Genomic DNA, 18,416 nt, shown 5'->3' on the forward strand with positions numbered 1-18,416 from the left:
GAGGTGGCGGGGGGCGCAGGGGGTGGCAGGCGTGCTGTGGTGGTCAGTGTGCAGGAGGTCTGCGGGCGAGCAGGCCAGCAAGGTGGTTCAAGGGCTGGAGCACCAGACAGGGCCAGGGGGTTGTCCTGAAAGCTGTGATTTGCCCTCGTTTTTAACCTTGCCTTTTGAACAGGTTCACTCAGCAGCATACCTGGCCTTACGGCTGCTGGAGCCTTTCACCAAAATCGGTGGGTGGGGAAAAAAACAAGGACAGAAGAGGAGAAGAGCGTGACGGGGACAGGAAAATCCGAGTGAAGGAGAAGAGCAGTGCCAGTGACCACAGTGCAGGACTCAACATGCAGACGGGGGCAAGCGTCCCCCCAGAGTGGTCCCTGTCTCCTGAAGAGGGTGAAAAACACTTGCTGACACTACAGACAGTGTGCCTGAAGGCAGAGGCAGAGGAAGAGGACTTGGAGGGAGTCTGCCAGATAACTGCCCACCCGCAGAAGAGCGTGGTGATAGTGGCGCTGGCCGGGGCAGTTGTGGTGCAGCCTGTGGTGCAGCAGGGGCAGAGCAGATAATACAACGTGCCAGCAGGCATGGCTGTAAGTGTGAGGGAAGGTACCTGTGTTTTTTATGACTTAGGGCTGACGCAGATTAACATTTTGCAAGAAAAAGGGCAAGCAGCGAATTCAGAAAGCAAGCCAACAGAGAAACCACCAGGCATGCTACTGATTGAGGTACAAGTTCTGGATGAGGTGAAGATGGCAGTATGTTAGCTGTTAGCTTTTACTATCACACTGATTTGGTTCTGACTTTAATATTATTTTTTCTAGGCATTCAAATGTGTTGGACTTAAGTATCTAATCCTTTGTACAGCTTTTTATAATTCCATCCCATGTTTAAAAAGGCAAACTAAAAATTTAGCCTTTCTGGATGAATAATCTGTTGAAGTTCAGACAAGTTTTTAATTCAGTTCGCCAGTTTGGTGCCATTTGGTTTGACAGCCCAGATCTCTCAAGTAGCATTAGACAATTTCCCTTCTTCCCCTGCATTAGTACAATAGAGCAGTCGTTGTTAAAGCTGGATGTGTAATATGGTCTCATTTGAAACGCATTTTATTAAAAGGACATGCAAACATTGGTATTTATCCTGTGCTAGCTATTGGTTTTATAATAAAATATTTATTTTCTCTTAAAACTCATGTGCCACCCTATATAATTTCTGAGGTATGGTCATATTTATCTAATGCAAAAAGTATCACAACCTTGTTAATTGCCGTATGACAAGGAAAAATATCTAAGCATTACAATTAGGCTGCAAAAGTCCTATATTAGTTTGGTAAAAAATTGAGAGCATACTTTCTTGTCATTTTCTTTTAAAAGGTAAATGTACTGCGATTAAATTTAAAATGTTTTAAAAAAATGAGGATATAAGGTTCTATGTTCTCAGTGCTGTAATCTTAAAATATTGCTCTGAAATTTTATGCAAAATTTTGAAGAGCTAGGGCTCAATTTTGGTAATTGTTCACCTCCCAGTTAGGCTGCTGTATGTTAAATGCAAATTTTTTGTTGCAGTTTTGTCCATCACATTTAAGGCTGAAAATGAAAATGAATTAGTAGCTTGCATCTTGTTGATAGCTCAGTTGTTTTGCCACTAGCGACTACCTTTGATTAGGGAAGTTGTAAAACATTTTCTTTTTTAAATAGGTTGACAGAGATAATGATGTCATTGCATTTGAAAATAAGGACCAGCAACTGACCTCGTCTGAAGAGGGGGGAGGAAAGGAACTTTTTTTCACTCTTGGGGAAACAAAGAGCCAGAGCTTCAAAGCCAAAGATGATTTGTCAGACTCATACGATGAAGGTAAAGAGCAGGAATATGCAACTCCATCAGAACAAACAGTTGTAAGAAATCCCAAGAATCTAAAATTTCAGATTTGTGCTCCGCATCGGGAAAAAGGTAAAAAGTTATCTTTGTAGTTCATTTTTAGATAACATACGTTAAGTTAGATTTTGAAGTGAGATTGAAATTTTCTATTGAATATTCACAGTGTTGTTAAGTTTAGATTAGGTTAAATCTAACATTCTGTGGAAATTTGGAAGAGGAATAATACCCTTCAGCCTTACGTGATAAAAGATACTTGTTCAGGCTGATGTCCTCTGTGTTGTGTTCAGGAGAGACATTTTGGATGACATTTAGAAATTAATGGTCTTTTGAACAGTATGTGGTATTTGAAACCTCCAGGGAGATTTCAAAGTTAATAATGTATATAAATGTCTCTGAATAAACCTAACAATTTACTTAGTCTTTCTTAGTTCCGTCATTCAGCTTCAAAATGTGCTTGTTCGGGGGTTTATGGATGAGCTTAGAGTGGTTCCAAGTTGCTGGCTGAGGGTGGTGGGCAAGTATCAATGCCTGTCAGCAAGATATCTCCCAGAACCTAGAGTAAAAGTAACAGAAAATGGCTGATTTAAGATTTTAGGAACATAAAAGTATGTTGCAGAAGTTAAGGACTGACTTAGAAAGGAATGGATAAGCAACTGTTTCCCTAGAAACTGTATGTCTGTACTGTAAAAGTTGGATGACATCAGTAATGTTGAAGAATCTGTAAATGTATGTGTCGTAGTATCTGGATAGTAAGGTATCTTGGCTGAGGTTGTTTAAAGTATGGATATTGTACCAATTGTTAATGTCCCTTGGTTTAGTTACTGCGTTTATAGGAAGCACATTTGAGCAGCTTTAAGAAAGCTAACAATGTTCTTTTGTGTGGGCATGAATCCACAATGAATAAATAACAATAAAGTGTTTTTGTTTGCTGTTATTGAAGTGAAGTGTTAGCTGCACAACTCTGTGTGGTATAAAGCATTGTATAAGATACATTTTGGTCTCAGCATGAAAATCATTACAGAGAGTGCACTTGGGAGCTGAGACAACTGTTCTGGAAAGGCTCTTCAAATATGACGTATTTGCCATTTCACAGTTTCAAATCTTCTTCAAAACTGAAAGTGTTGCACATTTACTCTTAACTTGTTAAGCTCAAAAGAAATTCATTACTGCTGTGCCATGAACTTGGAAATGTTATGTAATCCAGAAAGCATAACTTTATTCTGTGACTTCTTCAAGGAATTGATCTTTTTTTCCTCAAATTCAACTAATAATTTTAAAGAGGCTTTTACATCATGATATTTTTTACATACACTTTATGGATTCAGGACTACCAGAAAGCTGAGAATAGCTTAACCTGCCATTTCCAGATCTTTGAACAAGCTTACTTAGTACTAATTATACAGTTGTCATCAAGAAATGTGTTGCAGAGGTTGTATGTGCCTTGGTGAACCATGTCTTAATGATGCTCTCAAGAGAGGAAGTTTCATTCTCTCTTGGAGGTGAGAGCTAGGCTAGGAGTTAGGTTTCCTGGGATTAGGTTCTAAACTGTGTCACTAACACATGACACTATTTTTGGGGCAAATCACTTAAGTCTTAAATAATACAGTAATTTCTGTCTGACAGCTTGATTTTTTTTAACGTATTTTGAAGTCCTTTTATGTAGAAGTATGAAGTAGTTTTACACAACATAGAGGAACTATATTGAAATTGGTACTATTTTTTGAAAAAGTCAAGTCGTCATTTTGTGGCTCATACGATCTAAATATGTCTTTGCTCCCACAGGAGAGAAAGTTTTCAACTGTGGTTTGTGCACGTTCACCTCACTCAGATTATCAAGTCTTAATCGTCATGTGAAAACCCATTCTGATGAGAAACGTCATGTGTGTCACCTCTGCCTTAAGGCTTTTCGTACAGCTACTCTCCTGCATAACCATGTGAATGTACATACAGGTATCTAACGTGTGAAAATACTTCATTTTACATATTGTCTGCAAAATTTAATTAACAGGCAAATGACTTTGTCTTAGAGCTGTATTCTGTGATCATTTTGTGCTCAGAAATTTCTCCGATTTCATTTGGAGTTCCACGCTGAAAAGACATGGTCTGTAGTTAGTAACTCTCTGTGTATGTATTCGTTTATTTTGTTAAATACCATTCTAAAAATTTTTGTAAACTGAATATTGACTTCAGTTGTGTCTGATTCCTACGTGCCTAATAGAATTTTTTGTAATGTTTTCATTTTGCTATATAACCATATGAACCAAATCCATAAATTGTGTTTATAATAAACTTATGGTGTACATTTATTGTATATAAAAATTCAGAATCTCAGAAAAGGTTCTGTTAAAAAATTGTGCATGTTGATTTAAGGCAGACAAATCATACCATTGTGGTGTTAAATAAAATTCTAAGAAACGGTGTATTCTTACAGGGACCAGACCCTATAAATGTAGTGACTGTGATATGGCATTTGTGACCAGTGGTGAGCTTTCACGACACAGGCGCTACAAGCATACTTTAGAAAAACCTTTCAAGTGTTCAGTGTGTAAATATTCTAGTGTAGAAGTAAGTACAGCCTTACTGAATCTTTTGGGAGGGTTTGTAGGCTTTTACATACTACAATTTTAATGTACTGTAAAGTTACAACATTTTTGCACAGATTTTTAACCTTGAGAAGCTTCTGCTAAATTGGGACCTACCTGTGCATATATCATACTGTCTGTATCGTCCTCGGTTATTGTCAAATTTCTATACGAGATCAAGTCAATACATTACAGAGGTAGTTGCAGATGTTAAGCTACAGTATTAATACTTAGCTTGTGATGCGGATGCGTATACGCATTCTGAATTGAGAGGAATGGCCAAACTTGTGGTTGCTGTAATACTTCAATACTGTGAAAGAGGACTGTAGAGACTATAAAGGTACGGAGATCTGCTGGATCCCAGGAATCAATGGCCCATGTATAATAGCATCAAAACAAAGACCACCAGGCTCCGCTAATGGCCTTGGGCCACAATGATGGGTTGAATTTCATTTGTCTGCTATGTTACTGCAGTATTACTGCAAGATAGCTGATTAGTAAAACTTTGTGGTGGCATGCATTTCATTTCTGTGCACATCTTTTCATCCCCATCACCCCTCAAAAAAGGAACGAGTAATCTGAATTCCTTGAATCCTTACTTTGTCCATGTAATAATATTTATAAATTAGTTGCTTCAAATTAATACTTGTACAATTATTTAGCTTTTTAAAACTAGTTACATTTTAAGGATGTTTTCTTTTTTATTACGCTAAAATTGCTGCTGGACAATGTGTTTGTGTGAATTTGATCCTATAACAGTATAGTTGGTCCTCCTTTACACTTCTATTCCATATACTGTGGGACAAGACTGGCTAATGTCTAAAGTGAAGCTCATGCATTGTGTTTATACGCTTGATGATGTTTGGTTTTACAGGATTGAAATTTTGTTAATCTGGAAATAAAAAATTAGAGACTGCCTAAGGGTTCACTTGGAAGAAATAGGCTTTCAGTCAGGCATCTATGATTGAATCACAGTCACCTATGATTGAGTCACTGTCACAGTTTAGTGGATATTCAGTATCTAAATTTTTTATGTGCTGTGTCCAGATCTAAAGCTGTAAGCAAGCCTGAACTTTATTCCATGCACCTTATCTTATTAATTAGATTTTGGATAGCTTGCATCTTTAAAAACCTTGTCAGGTTATGTTAAAGTGTCCTATTCTTTCCCTTGTTTCGATAAGGAAGTATTCAGCACTGATTGCTGTTGCAGAACTCTCACTCATATTGCTGTAAGCTTTACCTGAATAAGGAGAGCTGAAGGAGCCCTCTAGTAATACCATGCATGTGATTTGACTTTTGTATAGCGAAGATTGGCAATCATGTTTAATTTTATTTAAGTGAATAGTGGTGTAGATTTGAATGGGTCTAGCAGTGAATTCATTAAGTATGTTTGTAAATGGAGGAACTGAACATTAGGTAATTCCTAATTTTTGCTTGCATACCTACAATATTTATGTAGAACATATCACAAGAACAGTATAAAAAAGTAGAATGAGTTAAACTTCTGCAATGAAAGTGCTTCATTGGGATTTGAAGATGAATAAAGACTTTGGTTAATGAGTTTGGTCTTTCACTTATTTTCCCGAGTATTTTCAGGGAATTTTATGTTTGGCGTATCCAAGTAGCCTGAAGGTAGTAGGTATCCCCTTCAGCTGATTTAAAAATTCTAGCTTTTATGTTTTTCTTACAAAATTTCTCCTTCTGTTTATGTTGGCACTAAATATGGAAGTAAGATCATCTGGGGAAAGAGTACAGAAATGTTACCTAAAACCACAACAGGCTGATTGTACAGGGAAAAAGGGGCGGGGAGGAGGGCAGGAGAGCGCTAATTCTGGGATTGATGCAATATTTAAAATTGCAATAGATGTATTTTGTAAAATTGCTTATATTTTAATTGATTATGTCTCTAATGTAAATGTTACTGCAGAAAATTTCTTATTTTTATACTAGGCAAGCAAAATGAAACGACATATTCGCTCACATACAGGAGAGCGTCCTTATGCCTGTGACCTTTGCAGTTATGCTAGCAAAGATGCATATAAACTGAAAAGGCACATGATAACTCATTCAGGTAGGACTCTGATGTAATGATCAAGTCTATGTCCTTAGGCCCTTAACATTCATAGGGTTAGAATGATCTAATTTCAGACTCTAAAATTAGCACTTTTTTCATTTGTGATTTTGAGTAAATACATGCCTGAATAACATGTTCTCTTTAAATTTTCTGGATTTGGGTATTGGAAGTCTAGCTGTACAGTGCTAGTAATTGCGGTCTTGCTGTTCCTCCTGAACTATTTTTTATATTAGAAAAATATTTCATTTATGTGGTGGTGTTTTCTGTGGATCAAGTTGTCACTTTTATTTCTCAATTAGTTAATTTTATATGGAGATGTGTCTGATGGGGGAGTTTAAAATGTCTGTTCAAAACATGGACATCGTTGTGGCCCCAGATTGCTAGTAACTAATTTGGTCAGCAAAGATTTAAATTGTTTTAACATTGAAAGCAATGTGTTCCAATCATGGCTCTGTAACATGCATGCCTTCTGAGAAGGCAGTTAGTATCTATCATATACTTCAGGGTTTAACTTAGCTCAGTTATGATATGTAATATATGTTACGATTAGTGTTTTAGTTTGAATCAGAGTGTGAGAATGTGGTTTGAATCAAATTTTCCAAATATCCCCACTTACCGTGCTTTGGTTCATATCTCAAGGCAGTTTGGTGCAATTAAACTCAGTTCTTTTTTAATGAGCGTCAACCAGAAGAGTCCAACAGTGCTATCCAGTACTGGTAGGGACTTAGTCCACAGAACCAGACTGGAGCTGGTTCAAAATCTGTGTGCACGTTGGGTCCTCAGCACTAGCTGTTTCTCTCTGCTCTTATTGCACTGCACTAATTGCCAGTGTTGATGTAATTTTTGATGATACTCGCACCTGATGTGACTTTTTGGGGCAGAATGGCAAAAAAAGAATTTACTTTCTCTTCCGCTATTACCAATGGCTGGTGTTGAATCATTTTTATCATGATGTTGTTACAGCTGTTCACTTTCTCCCTTTGCACATTTGATAATTCTGCATTTTTGTATGTGAAATATTCAAGACAAAATAAAATTTAATTAAAATAATTCCTGATTAATAGTTCAGAATTATATTAATGGCTTTACGCTTCATCAGTTTGACTCGCAGCTTCTGGAAACCAAGATTTTGCATTGTAATCGGCTGTGTAAACTTTTTTAGGTGCATTGTCAACTAATAGTAACATTTTGGTTGGTCTGGAGACTGTTGTTGCTAGAACTTGGATGTTGAGATCTGTGGGAATTTTGCATTTGTATCAAATGAGTAGAGAGAGTTTCTAAGTGTATGTTATTTTAATATGTTTTTTATAGGTGAAAAACCCTATGAGTGTTATGTTTGCCAGACCAAATTCACTCAAAGTGGTACCATGAAAATCCATATGTTACAGAAGCATGGAGAAAGTGTGCCAAAGTACCAGTGTCCACATTGTAGTACCTTTATTGCACGAAGAAGTGACTTGGGTGAGTTTAAAGGGCAAAACTGAAAATGAAACGTAGAGATAATTAGAGGTGAAGTCTCTAATTTTCATTGCTTACAATGATACCAAATATGTTATATATGGCTTTATATCATTACAGAATATTTCTATGGAAAGTATATTCATTGTTTTACAGGTAAGTTCCTCCTGCAAGGAGATGTGGTGACATCTTGTGGTTGATGTTTTAATTTGTTTAAAATGCAAAGTAGCAAACATTTAGCTTTTTTTTTCTGCTCGATACCTGTGGCATTGTGACCTTCTGTTTTTCAGTAAGAAGGTACCTCACAAAAACCTATGTCCAGGTTCTATTTAAAAGTTTTTTATCAAAGCCACAGAAAATAGTCAGATCTGTATAAAGCCATTTCAGTTCTCACATTCTGTTTCTTTCTCAGCTCTAGTTAAAATGTCTATATGCGTCTAGCTATATGAGAAACTAAAATAGATTGAATGTTCTAATATACATGTTTTTTTGCATATACCAAATCAGCTTTTATCTCTTAATCTAAAATTGTACTGCGTGTTTAGTTGCTGAGCGCATTGTCCTTGTAATGTAAAGAAATACATGTAATTGCATTTGCCAGTAAAGTGCAAGTTAACTTTTAAGTTTGACTTCATCAGTCCAGCAGATAATGGTTTTACTATGCTTCAAGGATTCAAAACTCTTAGAATTCTAAATTCTATTACATCAATATCAAAGATTATTTTCTGGGTGTATAATACTCATGAAACATTGAAGGTGATACAATAAACTCAAATGTCTCTTAGCTTCTTGGGGTCTTTTCCCAGAATGCAAAGAACAAACCACTGCGTAAGTTCATCTTCATTCTATATGCAGATAACGGAATTTTTCATTATACATTTCATGTGTAAATTCATCTTCTTTTCTAGGAAGAAAATGTTTTTATACAGATGAGAGTTTATTAATAAATCAGTATATTAGAAATACAGCATATTTACTGTATTTGAAGCAATATAGCTGACCAATACCAACAAAACCTATATAAAATTTTAGGTTTCCAGAAATACTTAGACATGCAAAGATGCCTTTAGCATCTATTTATATTTTCAAATAAAGATACCATTGAAGTCTATTAAGTATTTGAAAGTAGAAGCGTAGAACAATTTCTTTGTTCATGTATTTTTGCACTTTTCATTTTAATATTGTAAATACTACTTTGGGTAGCATTTTCAAATGAATTTTTGTGTATAGATAAAAGCAGGCAGTTACTGGAATTTTTGAAAGGATTTGATTTATTAAATGATTTCCATTGAAATCAGTAAGATATAGGCTTGTAACTGCTTAATTTCTCTGGAAAGTTACAACATCTTGCTGCAACTTTAGTTATCTTAATCTAATTTGAAAAATTGCCTGTTTGTCAATTTTACCCCTACTGCAGAGAACACAAAGTTCTTTTTTGTGTTTTCCTCTACAACGTATGCATTACTCAGGGCTATGCACAGTCAAACTCTTGTTCAAAATGGTGTAAATAAAAAATTTACCATTAAAATTAATTGCTTTTAATAACTGTTCAGGTGTCCACTTGCGAAATCTGCATTCCTACATGGCAGTGGCAATTAAATGCAGTTACTGTGAAGCTGATTTTCATGAACGCTATGCTCTTATTCAGCACAAGAAGACTCATAGAAATGAAAAAAGATTCAAATGTGATCAGTGCAGCTACGCATGTAAGCAGGTATTTAAATTCACTGAAAAATTATTGCTTATTCAATTGATCGTTTGGCAAGATAGGGTTGGCTTTGGGGTTATATTTACCTTAAGAAGATAAAAACTTTTGTTACTGCCATCTAACTAAAATAGTGTAGTTATATTTATTTGCCAGATAAATGGTTCACAAATAAACAGTAAAATTGAAATGCTGGAAAGTCTGAGGCTATCTTCTTGATAAATCTTTTCTACATGAACTGCTTAGAAGTATAAAGTAAGAGCAATCGCTTTCAGTGACACTGTGATGAGAACAAAATATAATATTTGCGCATTAAATGTGATTTTCAGCAGCGTCACAGAATAAATTCAGTCTGAACTGAAAATTTTATTTTAAAGAATACACTTAGGATAGCATTGCTTTGGCCTTGATATGTTGGAATGTACCATTGCTCCATTCTGATTATTTTCTCTGCTAACCTTAATAAGGTTAGGAGGAAAAGCTCTGACCTTTTCCAAGTCAGTGGGCAATATCCCAATGTGTTCCTCAGCATCTGCTTACAGTGGAGGATAATTAAGAAGCCTGTGCAACATCCTTGCACTTTTCTGTGTGCCTGTGTGTTTTTTTGAGCGTGTCACAGAGCTGGATAGTTATGTTACAGATATTTTCTTTGTTTCAGGAGCGACGCTTAATTGTACATAAACGAACCCATACTGGTGAGAAGCCCTTCACTTGCTTGTGCTGCAGTAAAAGCTTTCGACGGAAGCAGCTTCTCACTCTTCATTTTAGGAAGCACCATGATTCTAATATTAAGCCTACAGTTTATGAATGCCCTAAATGTGGTAAGGGCTATTCACTCTGGGTAAGATACTTCCTTTTAAGGAATCTCAGTGGAGTTATCTTTAGCTAAGTATTGCAGATCATATTGTCACAAAGGACTGAGAGTAAAAAGCAGTGTACTGGCTGGAATGTTAACTCCTTAATGCTAAGCCAGCACAACTTGTTTGTTTTCTTTCCCAAACATTACATGGTGGGATTAATAAAGAACTTTATAGCATTCCCCTTTAGGCAGAAAGTATCTGCCACATCATATTTTCAGGGTTGGTACCAGTTTGTACAATCCAGTATTGAAGTTACTAATGTTTAATACAGTAGTCTTAGAACAAATAAAAAGGCAGTGTGGATGTATGAATTCTAAGACAAATTAAAGAATTTGGAAGGATAATTGAGGTGAAAGAGTGCTGGGACCACTTCAGCAAGGAAAGTAAGAAATTATTATTCACATCGTCAAAATCATACGCAGTGAGAACATATCTCTGGTGCACACTTCTAAAGTAAATGTAACCTTTTTTCCATATACAGATTTTGCATGTAAAACTTTATTGCTTATCCAGGAACCAGAAAATGATAAATTTGATTTTATACCCACCAAATGGCAATGTTCCTTTAAAGCAGAATTTTAATATGTATTCTGGAAAATCTTCAGGAGTTTTATGGAGGTTGTTAACTAAGTCAGCCTTTCACTTAGTGTTCCAAAATTGTCTGTCAGAACCATATTTGGTTTTTGTGTGTGTGTGTTAAAGTGCTTGCATACATTAATATTTGATTCATATATTTGTGCTTCATTATGCTAACAGAATAATATGCATAAGCATGCTGAAAATTGTGGATTGGTGAGGGCAAAAACTGCTACACCCAGAAAAAGAAGCAAGGGCAAAAATAAAACCCATGAGAACCCAAAGCGTGTTAAGCAAGAAGGTAATCAGCGAATAAGTTAGAATTTAATCATGTAAATTAGAATCAAGAATAGAAGGCTAAGGCAGTGAATCTCCCCTGCTGTTTAATTACTGTTTCACAATGAAGCTAATTTAAGTGCTAATAATGGAAGAATACTTCAGAATAGTCTTTATTGTGTGTCAGAAATTCTTGTCATCTGAGTTGGCTCATTGCTCAGGTACCCGTTCTGGGACTTCTATTCCCCTGTTCCTGCAAATGTCTTCCTAAACTCCCTGCTTAGCAATGCTTACAAATGCATTTTTCTTTTCCCTTTAACAAATTCCCTTTGCCTTTATAAAGGAGGATGAAACACATCATTACTGAGTTCAGCCATAGTGAGTTTTCTTAAGAGCTCATGATTTATAATACAGTGCTTTAATACAGACCAGATTGAAAACTTTTCAATTTCAGAACTCAGATTGCATGTTAATCACAAAAGATCTAGCACATCTTAATAAAGAAATTGTTCATCTTCTTTCTCTCATACTCAGACCAGATAGTGATCAAATAATAATAAAAATGCTACTGATGTAAATAGCTAGAGTCATTCTTCTGTTGTACTGTAGAGGTGATCAGGCCAGTTTATAGAGCTCTTGGTTCAGCATGTCTGTGCGATCAGAAACTCACTTGTAATTACTTAGGGTTACTCATTGTGGATAGCTCTTGAGCGCTGAGCATTTATTCTGTAAACTTCAGTATAAGTTGAAGTTGACCAAAGATGGTCCGTAGTTAAATCTCTTTCTTTCTCTTTCTTCTGCTTCCTCATCTTTTCTCATTAGGTTAAGATTCCCAGAAAGTGAGTAAGTTCAGGTTTTGGCAGACCAAAATGGTAGACTAGTTGGTCAGTTGATGTCTTGTCAGCAAGAACTCCACAGCAATAAGTGCAGTGCCTTTTCTATCTGGGGTATGCTAGTACGTTCCTGATATAATCATTTATGTTTTATCTTCTTTGCAACTCTAAAAACATATGAAGTATTTTTTTTTATTCTCTCAAATAAACCTTAGCCTGTTACGGCATATGTAGTAATATTGTAGCAGTTTCACCTTACAGTCTAAATTTGACCCAGGAGAGGTGTCTGCTCATAATTTCATTTATGTGCATTTCTGTTGAATTAGACAAAGCGCAATACACAATACTCAGTTAGGTCAGGCCATGGGCAGGAACCCTGTATCCTTATGCATCCTGCCTTCCCCTTGTCTGTTTGATCTAATGCTGAATCTCTGCACTGTTGCAGGGTGAGAGCTGGCCGTATGTTTCTGAGGTCACCTTCAGGGCCACCAGGGCCAAAAAAATAGCTTTGCCTGACCAGAACGTCTTGTCATTTTTTGTCTCTCTGCTTCCCAGATGCTGTGTGAAAGCCATAGTAGTCTCCTTGGTAGGATTCTTCAGGTAACTTTTACAGAGTAAGAGACAAGAATAGAGATACATCTAAGGCCTAGGTGTCCTAAAACCTTGAATTTTGGTATATCAGATTATATCTACACTGGTTTGTGGCTAATGACACTGCGATAAAATTTGACATAGTGCGAAGAAGAAATGTTGAAGCTTTTCTGAATCTAATGAATATATATCAGCAGCTGAGTTTACATTAGCATTGACACTTCTGTTTTCACTGGTAAGGCTGTAATGGTATGGTTGGAGAGAAACGTTACAGTTGCAGTGTTTATGTTTTTGCAATAATTAGATTTTGCTGTTTATTAATGTTTTGCTATGTGCAAACAATTTCTTTTCAGTATCTTGCAGATCCCTTCATATGGAAGCTTGATTTTCTAGAGCTAAGATAATATGTCTTTAGATGTTGTTCATGCAAATAATCAGTCCATTAATTGACTCACACAGATATTAGAAATTTCTGTGCTGGTTCCAGAAGATTTTTTCCCAAAGTTGATGTTTGCCAGTATATGTCACTGTTCACTTCTTGCACAACTTGCAGGGACCTGTGGGATCCTCTATGTGGCTTTACAGAAGATTACTTGTGTGACTGGTGCTGTCAAGGATTTGCTGTTACTAATAATTAAAAAATAAAATGCATGTATATGAGAATTAAATTTCCAGTTAAATAATGATTAGTTTTCCTCTGATAAGAATACCATGGGTACTACTTACTAACATGGCTTGTAATGTAATATCCAACATAAAATATATTTATTCTCCAAATAAACTATAAAAGATATTGGCAGTATTTTCTCTACTAAAGTAAATTGCCTATTCATTAAATTTATTGAAATACTTACTTGTCTTTCTGGTTAATCACCACAATGTTTAATTTTTTTTGCAAAGTTGACCTGGAATCGTTCCAAGATGTCTCCACTGTGAAAAATGAACATTGTGCCAGTGAGATTGTTCCTGTTTTAGATGGAATAGAAACAGCAACTCCGAGAGAACAGAAAACAGAAATGACTTGTGAAATGATTCTCAACATGATGGACAAATAACGCACGAACAGACTCTGGTCTTCCTTGTTTTCACTGGTTGTAACTCACCGGTTCAAAGTGTGTAACTATGTCCAGTTAGAAGGCTAGAAAAAACACTGGTTGAAAGCTCTTGAAGCCCTTCTGTGCTCGTTTTTCTTCTAGTTGCAATTTCTACTGTGTAACCTAAATAACATTGCCAAAGTGTAAAAGTTATAGGGAACCTGTTCATTATTTTCATACCTGTTTTATTACATACCTGTAATAACAGAATGAAGAAAAAATTAGTTAATTTCAGAGTACTTTATGAAAAAGTAGATAGGTTTGTTTCACCTCACATTTCATTTTTCTTCCAGATTTACTCACAGAATTGCATACTGATCTGAAGCAAATTTATTCCTCAGTAGCTCTATAGAATTGAGCTGCATGAACTTCAGTCTATTTGTACTTTCCTGAGGTTAGCACATGAAAGGCAATGATTTTTTAATGCAAGAAACATTTACTAGATCTGTTTTCTGCAAACGCTTTCGTTTCTAATAGAATTCACAATGCTAAAATACAATTTTGTGCTAAAAAAGTGCAGGGTTTTATGCCCCATACTTCTAGTAATTATTTAATGTTATTAGCTCCATTCTCTTTTCCCAGTGGTTTTCAATGGGTACAATGTCATTATCTTCAGAAGAGTTCCTTTAGTTTTACATCAGCATGGAAAATAGTGGCAGAAGCAGATGCCTTACTTTTTGGCTTGTTGTTAGAGTTCCTGCAGGCTTTGGGTATGGTTTCACAGCTGGATGATGCTGCCTGTCCTTTTTTCCCTATGTCCCGGGCATAATTTTCTTTCTTCTCTCTGTTTCAGCTCTAGCAACCATACGGCTGTAGGGTGAGTTGGATCAGCATGCAGATCTAATTAAAAACTAATCTTTTGTCTTAGTTTTGGTCAGATGAGTTATCTGGACAGACAGAGAGCTGCATGATCGTTAGAGCTGACAAAAATGAAGCAGCAGCAGTGTGTGCTGGTGTTAGAAGAGTGTGCAGGACCACCCCTTTCTGGGAATGCATAACTTTCTATCGCCTTAAGCTGATTATTTTTTGAGTGCAGGTGGTAGCTGTTTTCTTCCCCCATCCTTCCCCTTTAAACAGCCTTCTGGCAAGAAGGCTTTCCATGTAAGATTATGATCATACATTTAGCACTAGATCAAAAACACACCCATGACTTTGATTTTAATTGTGTCTTCAATAAAGCACATTGTATTATTTAGGAAAGTTCATGTTAATAGTACATTTAAGAATCAGAAATTTTAACTGTCAAATACTATTCTCTAACTTTTTTTAGGTTATAAGAACTACTGGTTTTACTGCTTAATTAATAATATAGTTAGAGTAATTACAGTAAGTACTATTGATTTTTATGATTAGATACAATGATCACAATTGCCGTTTATGCACTCTTTGCTCATTTTTTTTGTCATTTATAATTAATACTTGGAAGCCTGTTCATAAAATCTTAAATACTTCTAACATACTCATCTTTAATGCTGCTATTCTTATGTTATGTTATGTTTCGTTATAAATAAGCACTAGTATTACTAACCAGTTTTAATAATATCAAGTCATGTAACAAGTAAGTAATTTTAAATAAAATGCCAAACCCTTATCCTAATTTCAAGATTAACATCTATGTTTAACTTCATTATAAGTATAATACAGAACTCTGCCAGTATAAATTTGTTTGGTTTTGCATGTTGAGCAAGCTATGTTTGCTAGTTATGCTGATGTGGTCAGGGGCAGTAAATTCTGCTGTGTGCTGTGCATTCCAGATGAACTGCAGTTTGATATCTAAATACTGGAAATTTTAACTTTTGTTACTTTGAAAAGTCTCTTAAAAATGAAAGCTTAGTTTTTTCCAGTTAGTATATTAAGTGAACAGCTTTATCCTATAAATCTTATACTTGATAACATGTCTACATGCCTGTTCTACTAGAATAACTTTTTAAATGTGGCAACTGTTCTGCTGTTAATAAGACCCAAAACAATGGTGTGCTTAGGAGCTTTAACTGTCACGCAATGTCTTAAGTATCTCCATGTACATGGCAAGGAGATAAGGATGACAGTATTGGCATGAGGTACTTGGTGTCTTACAGGAGTAAATTATCCAATTTAGAAGATACAGACCACTCTACACTAAAAGGCCTCATTGAGACCTTAATCAATCAGCTCAATCAAATATATGAACAGGAATTACCACTTCGGTAATAGAAACCTTACTCAGTTTTGTAGCCTATGTTTGTAGCAGTCACTGAGAAATCAAGTGTATTTGAATTTATCAAAATTACTCATTGGCTTTGTTGTCCTTCTATTATAATGTTGTTATTTGAGTGTTTGATAAAGATTCATAATTGTTGTTTTGTGTCCGTTTTCATAGTGGTAATATTTATCCAGTTTTAGTAAGTTAATGGCTTGTTCTGACTGCCTTATCAATCACAGGACTTAAGAATACTTTTGTCCATGATAATTGCTTAAATAATGTAGTTGACTTTATTCTTGCTGTGCTGTTTCCACTTGTGTTGTAAATTTTAAGCAACAGATTTTTTTGTTAAAATTAATTTTAGAAGTTGTATAAATTACTTAATGAATTTTCTGAATATATATTGTTCATTTGAATTGTTGTTAATAACAAAGCTGACTCATTTTGTGCTGATATCTGAAAATCAGACTACGTAAAGCGGAATATGAATGTAATAATAAAAGATCTTGTTATCTCTGAACTTGCAAAATGTTTATTTAAGTAGTTAGAAGCTAGAAATGTGTCCTTTTGAAAATGAAAGACTGCTTTGACCTCTTCAGGAGCCATTCCTAGTGGTCTCGTGCTTTTTAACCGCAAACAGTGATTGTTCTTCATGATTAAGAATTTACATCGCTGTGGCTTTCAGATGTTTATTTTACAAAGATAATTTAATTTAATGTTATTATTCATATATTTTAGACCAGTACACATGTATTAATATCTTTTAAACCAGTACATAGTCTGAACAATTTTTAAATATTTTAATTTACTAATTATGGAGGAGTTGTTAAGTATACAGGAATGATTCATGTCATGAAACAGATAATGCTGAAGTATTCTGTAGTATTCTCTAACAGTGTTCTCAGATAATTCAGTTATTTGGAAAAGAAGATTTCTACATAAAAGGAAGCATGCATTCTGAGTTTCCTCTGCAAGCAGAAATTGTCTACGCTTTAAATAGTTAATGTGTGAGGAAAAGTACAGTTCCTGCACAGGCACATGTAATGCGTCATACCCAGTAGATAAAAGCAGAGAAAGAGTAAAAACAGTACTTTGGATACATTTTTACTAATTAGGCTCCATAATATAACTGAGACCTTGAAGCACAGTAACTTCAACGATGCTAGCATGTGGCATATGATGCTGCAAAAGTAAGTACGTTTTGACGTATCGATTAGAATGAATTGTCTTCTGAAACTTTGAAGAATCGTTCCCCCCAAAATCCTAGAATTTGCCAAGGAAATGAAGAAAAGTAGCTGGTGTCAGCAATAGTGGGGCTGTACGTTGGAACGTGTGCTTGCATGATAGCGTGTAATTAAGCGTTGTGCTGGGAGTTGATGACTGACAGAGGTAATTAGAGGAGCTTCCTGCAGATGGCAGTATACGTTCACGTCTATGTAAGCAGGCAGACGAACGAATGATGCGTGTCAAAGGTGCTTTGATTTTTTTGTCTTAGTATTGACTTAGTAAGGTATCTTGCTGATGATTTTATGCATGTCAAGGCTATATAAAAAGAGCTCTCGGTAGCTTTTTTCCTTAGCAGGCTAATAAGTCCTACGATCGCTACAAAGTGTAGTCACTGCAAGGAAAGAGGATGGGGTGTGCATACCTGTCTGTCTTCTACCGAAGCACTGCTGTGCTGGGATGGGGCTGCCTTGTTGCTGCTGAAATGGGCATTGGCGCTCAGTGCAGCTGGCACAGCCCCAGCTGCACGGCCCGTCCCTCCGCGTTCATTGACTGCGATGCCTCGTCAACCCTGCACATGCCTTTGCTGTGGTTATCTGCTGCTCTGCCTTAGTTGACTGAGTTGGCTCAGTGAAAGGACAGGTGAGTGCCACCAGTGCAAGGGAGGTGTAGGGAGTGTGCACTAAGGGCATGTTAATATATTTTCTGTTGCTGATCAATCATTTTAACATATCATGTAAAATTACCGTTTAATGATAATTTAAGCTGTTTATCTAAGAAATGTTTAGTGAAAGAGATTTTAAGGCTTTTAACAAGCAACACATTTGTTAGGCAAATTTATAAAGTCCTTTAAGGTGAGGAGAAGTGTGCGCACAGACCATGAGAGGTGATAAACCCCTTCATAATAAGGTGAGCTTCTCAACTCCTATAGATGTCATTTTTCTCCAAGTTCAGCTTTGACACAGCAGTGTTGGAAATGGTGCACAGTCAGTGTCACCACAAAGACTGGGTTTTTTCTCTGCATGCTGTGATGTAAGATTTTACCACGAGATGATCTTTGCTCATCGTCTAAGCATCATTCTGGTAGAGTAG

General features: G+C 36.0%; 1 protein-coding gene across 1 annotated transcript; it reads left to right on the forward strand.

Annotated features, from left to right (window-relative positions):
- The first annotated feature begins 3,668 nt into the window (after positions 1-3,668).
- Positions 3,669-13,879, forward strand: CTCFL (CCCTC-binding factor like). Its single transcript, XM_019470692.1, has 8 exons — positions 3,669-3,819; positions 4,301-4,434; positions 6,402-6,522; positions 7,837-7,986; positions 9,537-9,697; positions 10,347-10,529; positions 11,305-11,425; positions 13,725-13,879. The coding sequence occupies exons 2-8, from the start codon at positions 4,333-4,335 to the stop codon at positions 13,877-13,879; spliced, it is 993 nt and encodes a 330-aa protein (XP_019326237.1). The 5' UTR covers positions 3,669-3,819; positions 4,301-4,332.
- Positions 13,880-18,416: the final 4,537 nt, after the last annotated feature.

Source organism: Aptenodytes forsteri, unplaced genomic scaffold, assembly GCF_000699145.1.
Source record: "Aptenodytes forsteri isolate BGI_AS27 unplaced genomic scaffold, ASM69914v1 Scaffold159, whole genome shotgun sequence".
Taxonomy (NCBI): Eukaryota; Metazoa; Chordata; class Aves; order Sphenisciformes; family Spheniscidae; genus Aptenodytes; species Aptenodytes forsteri.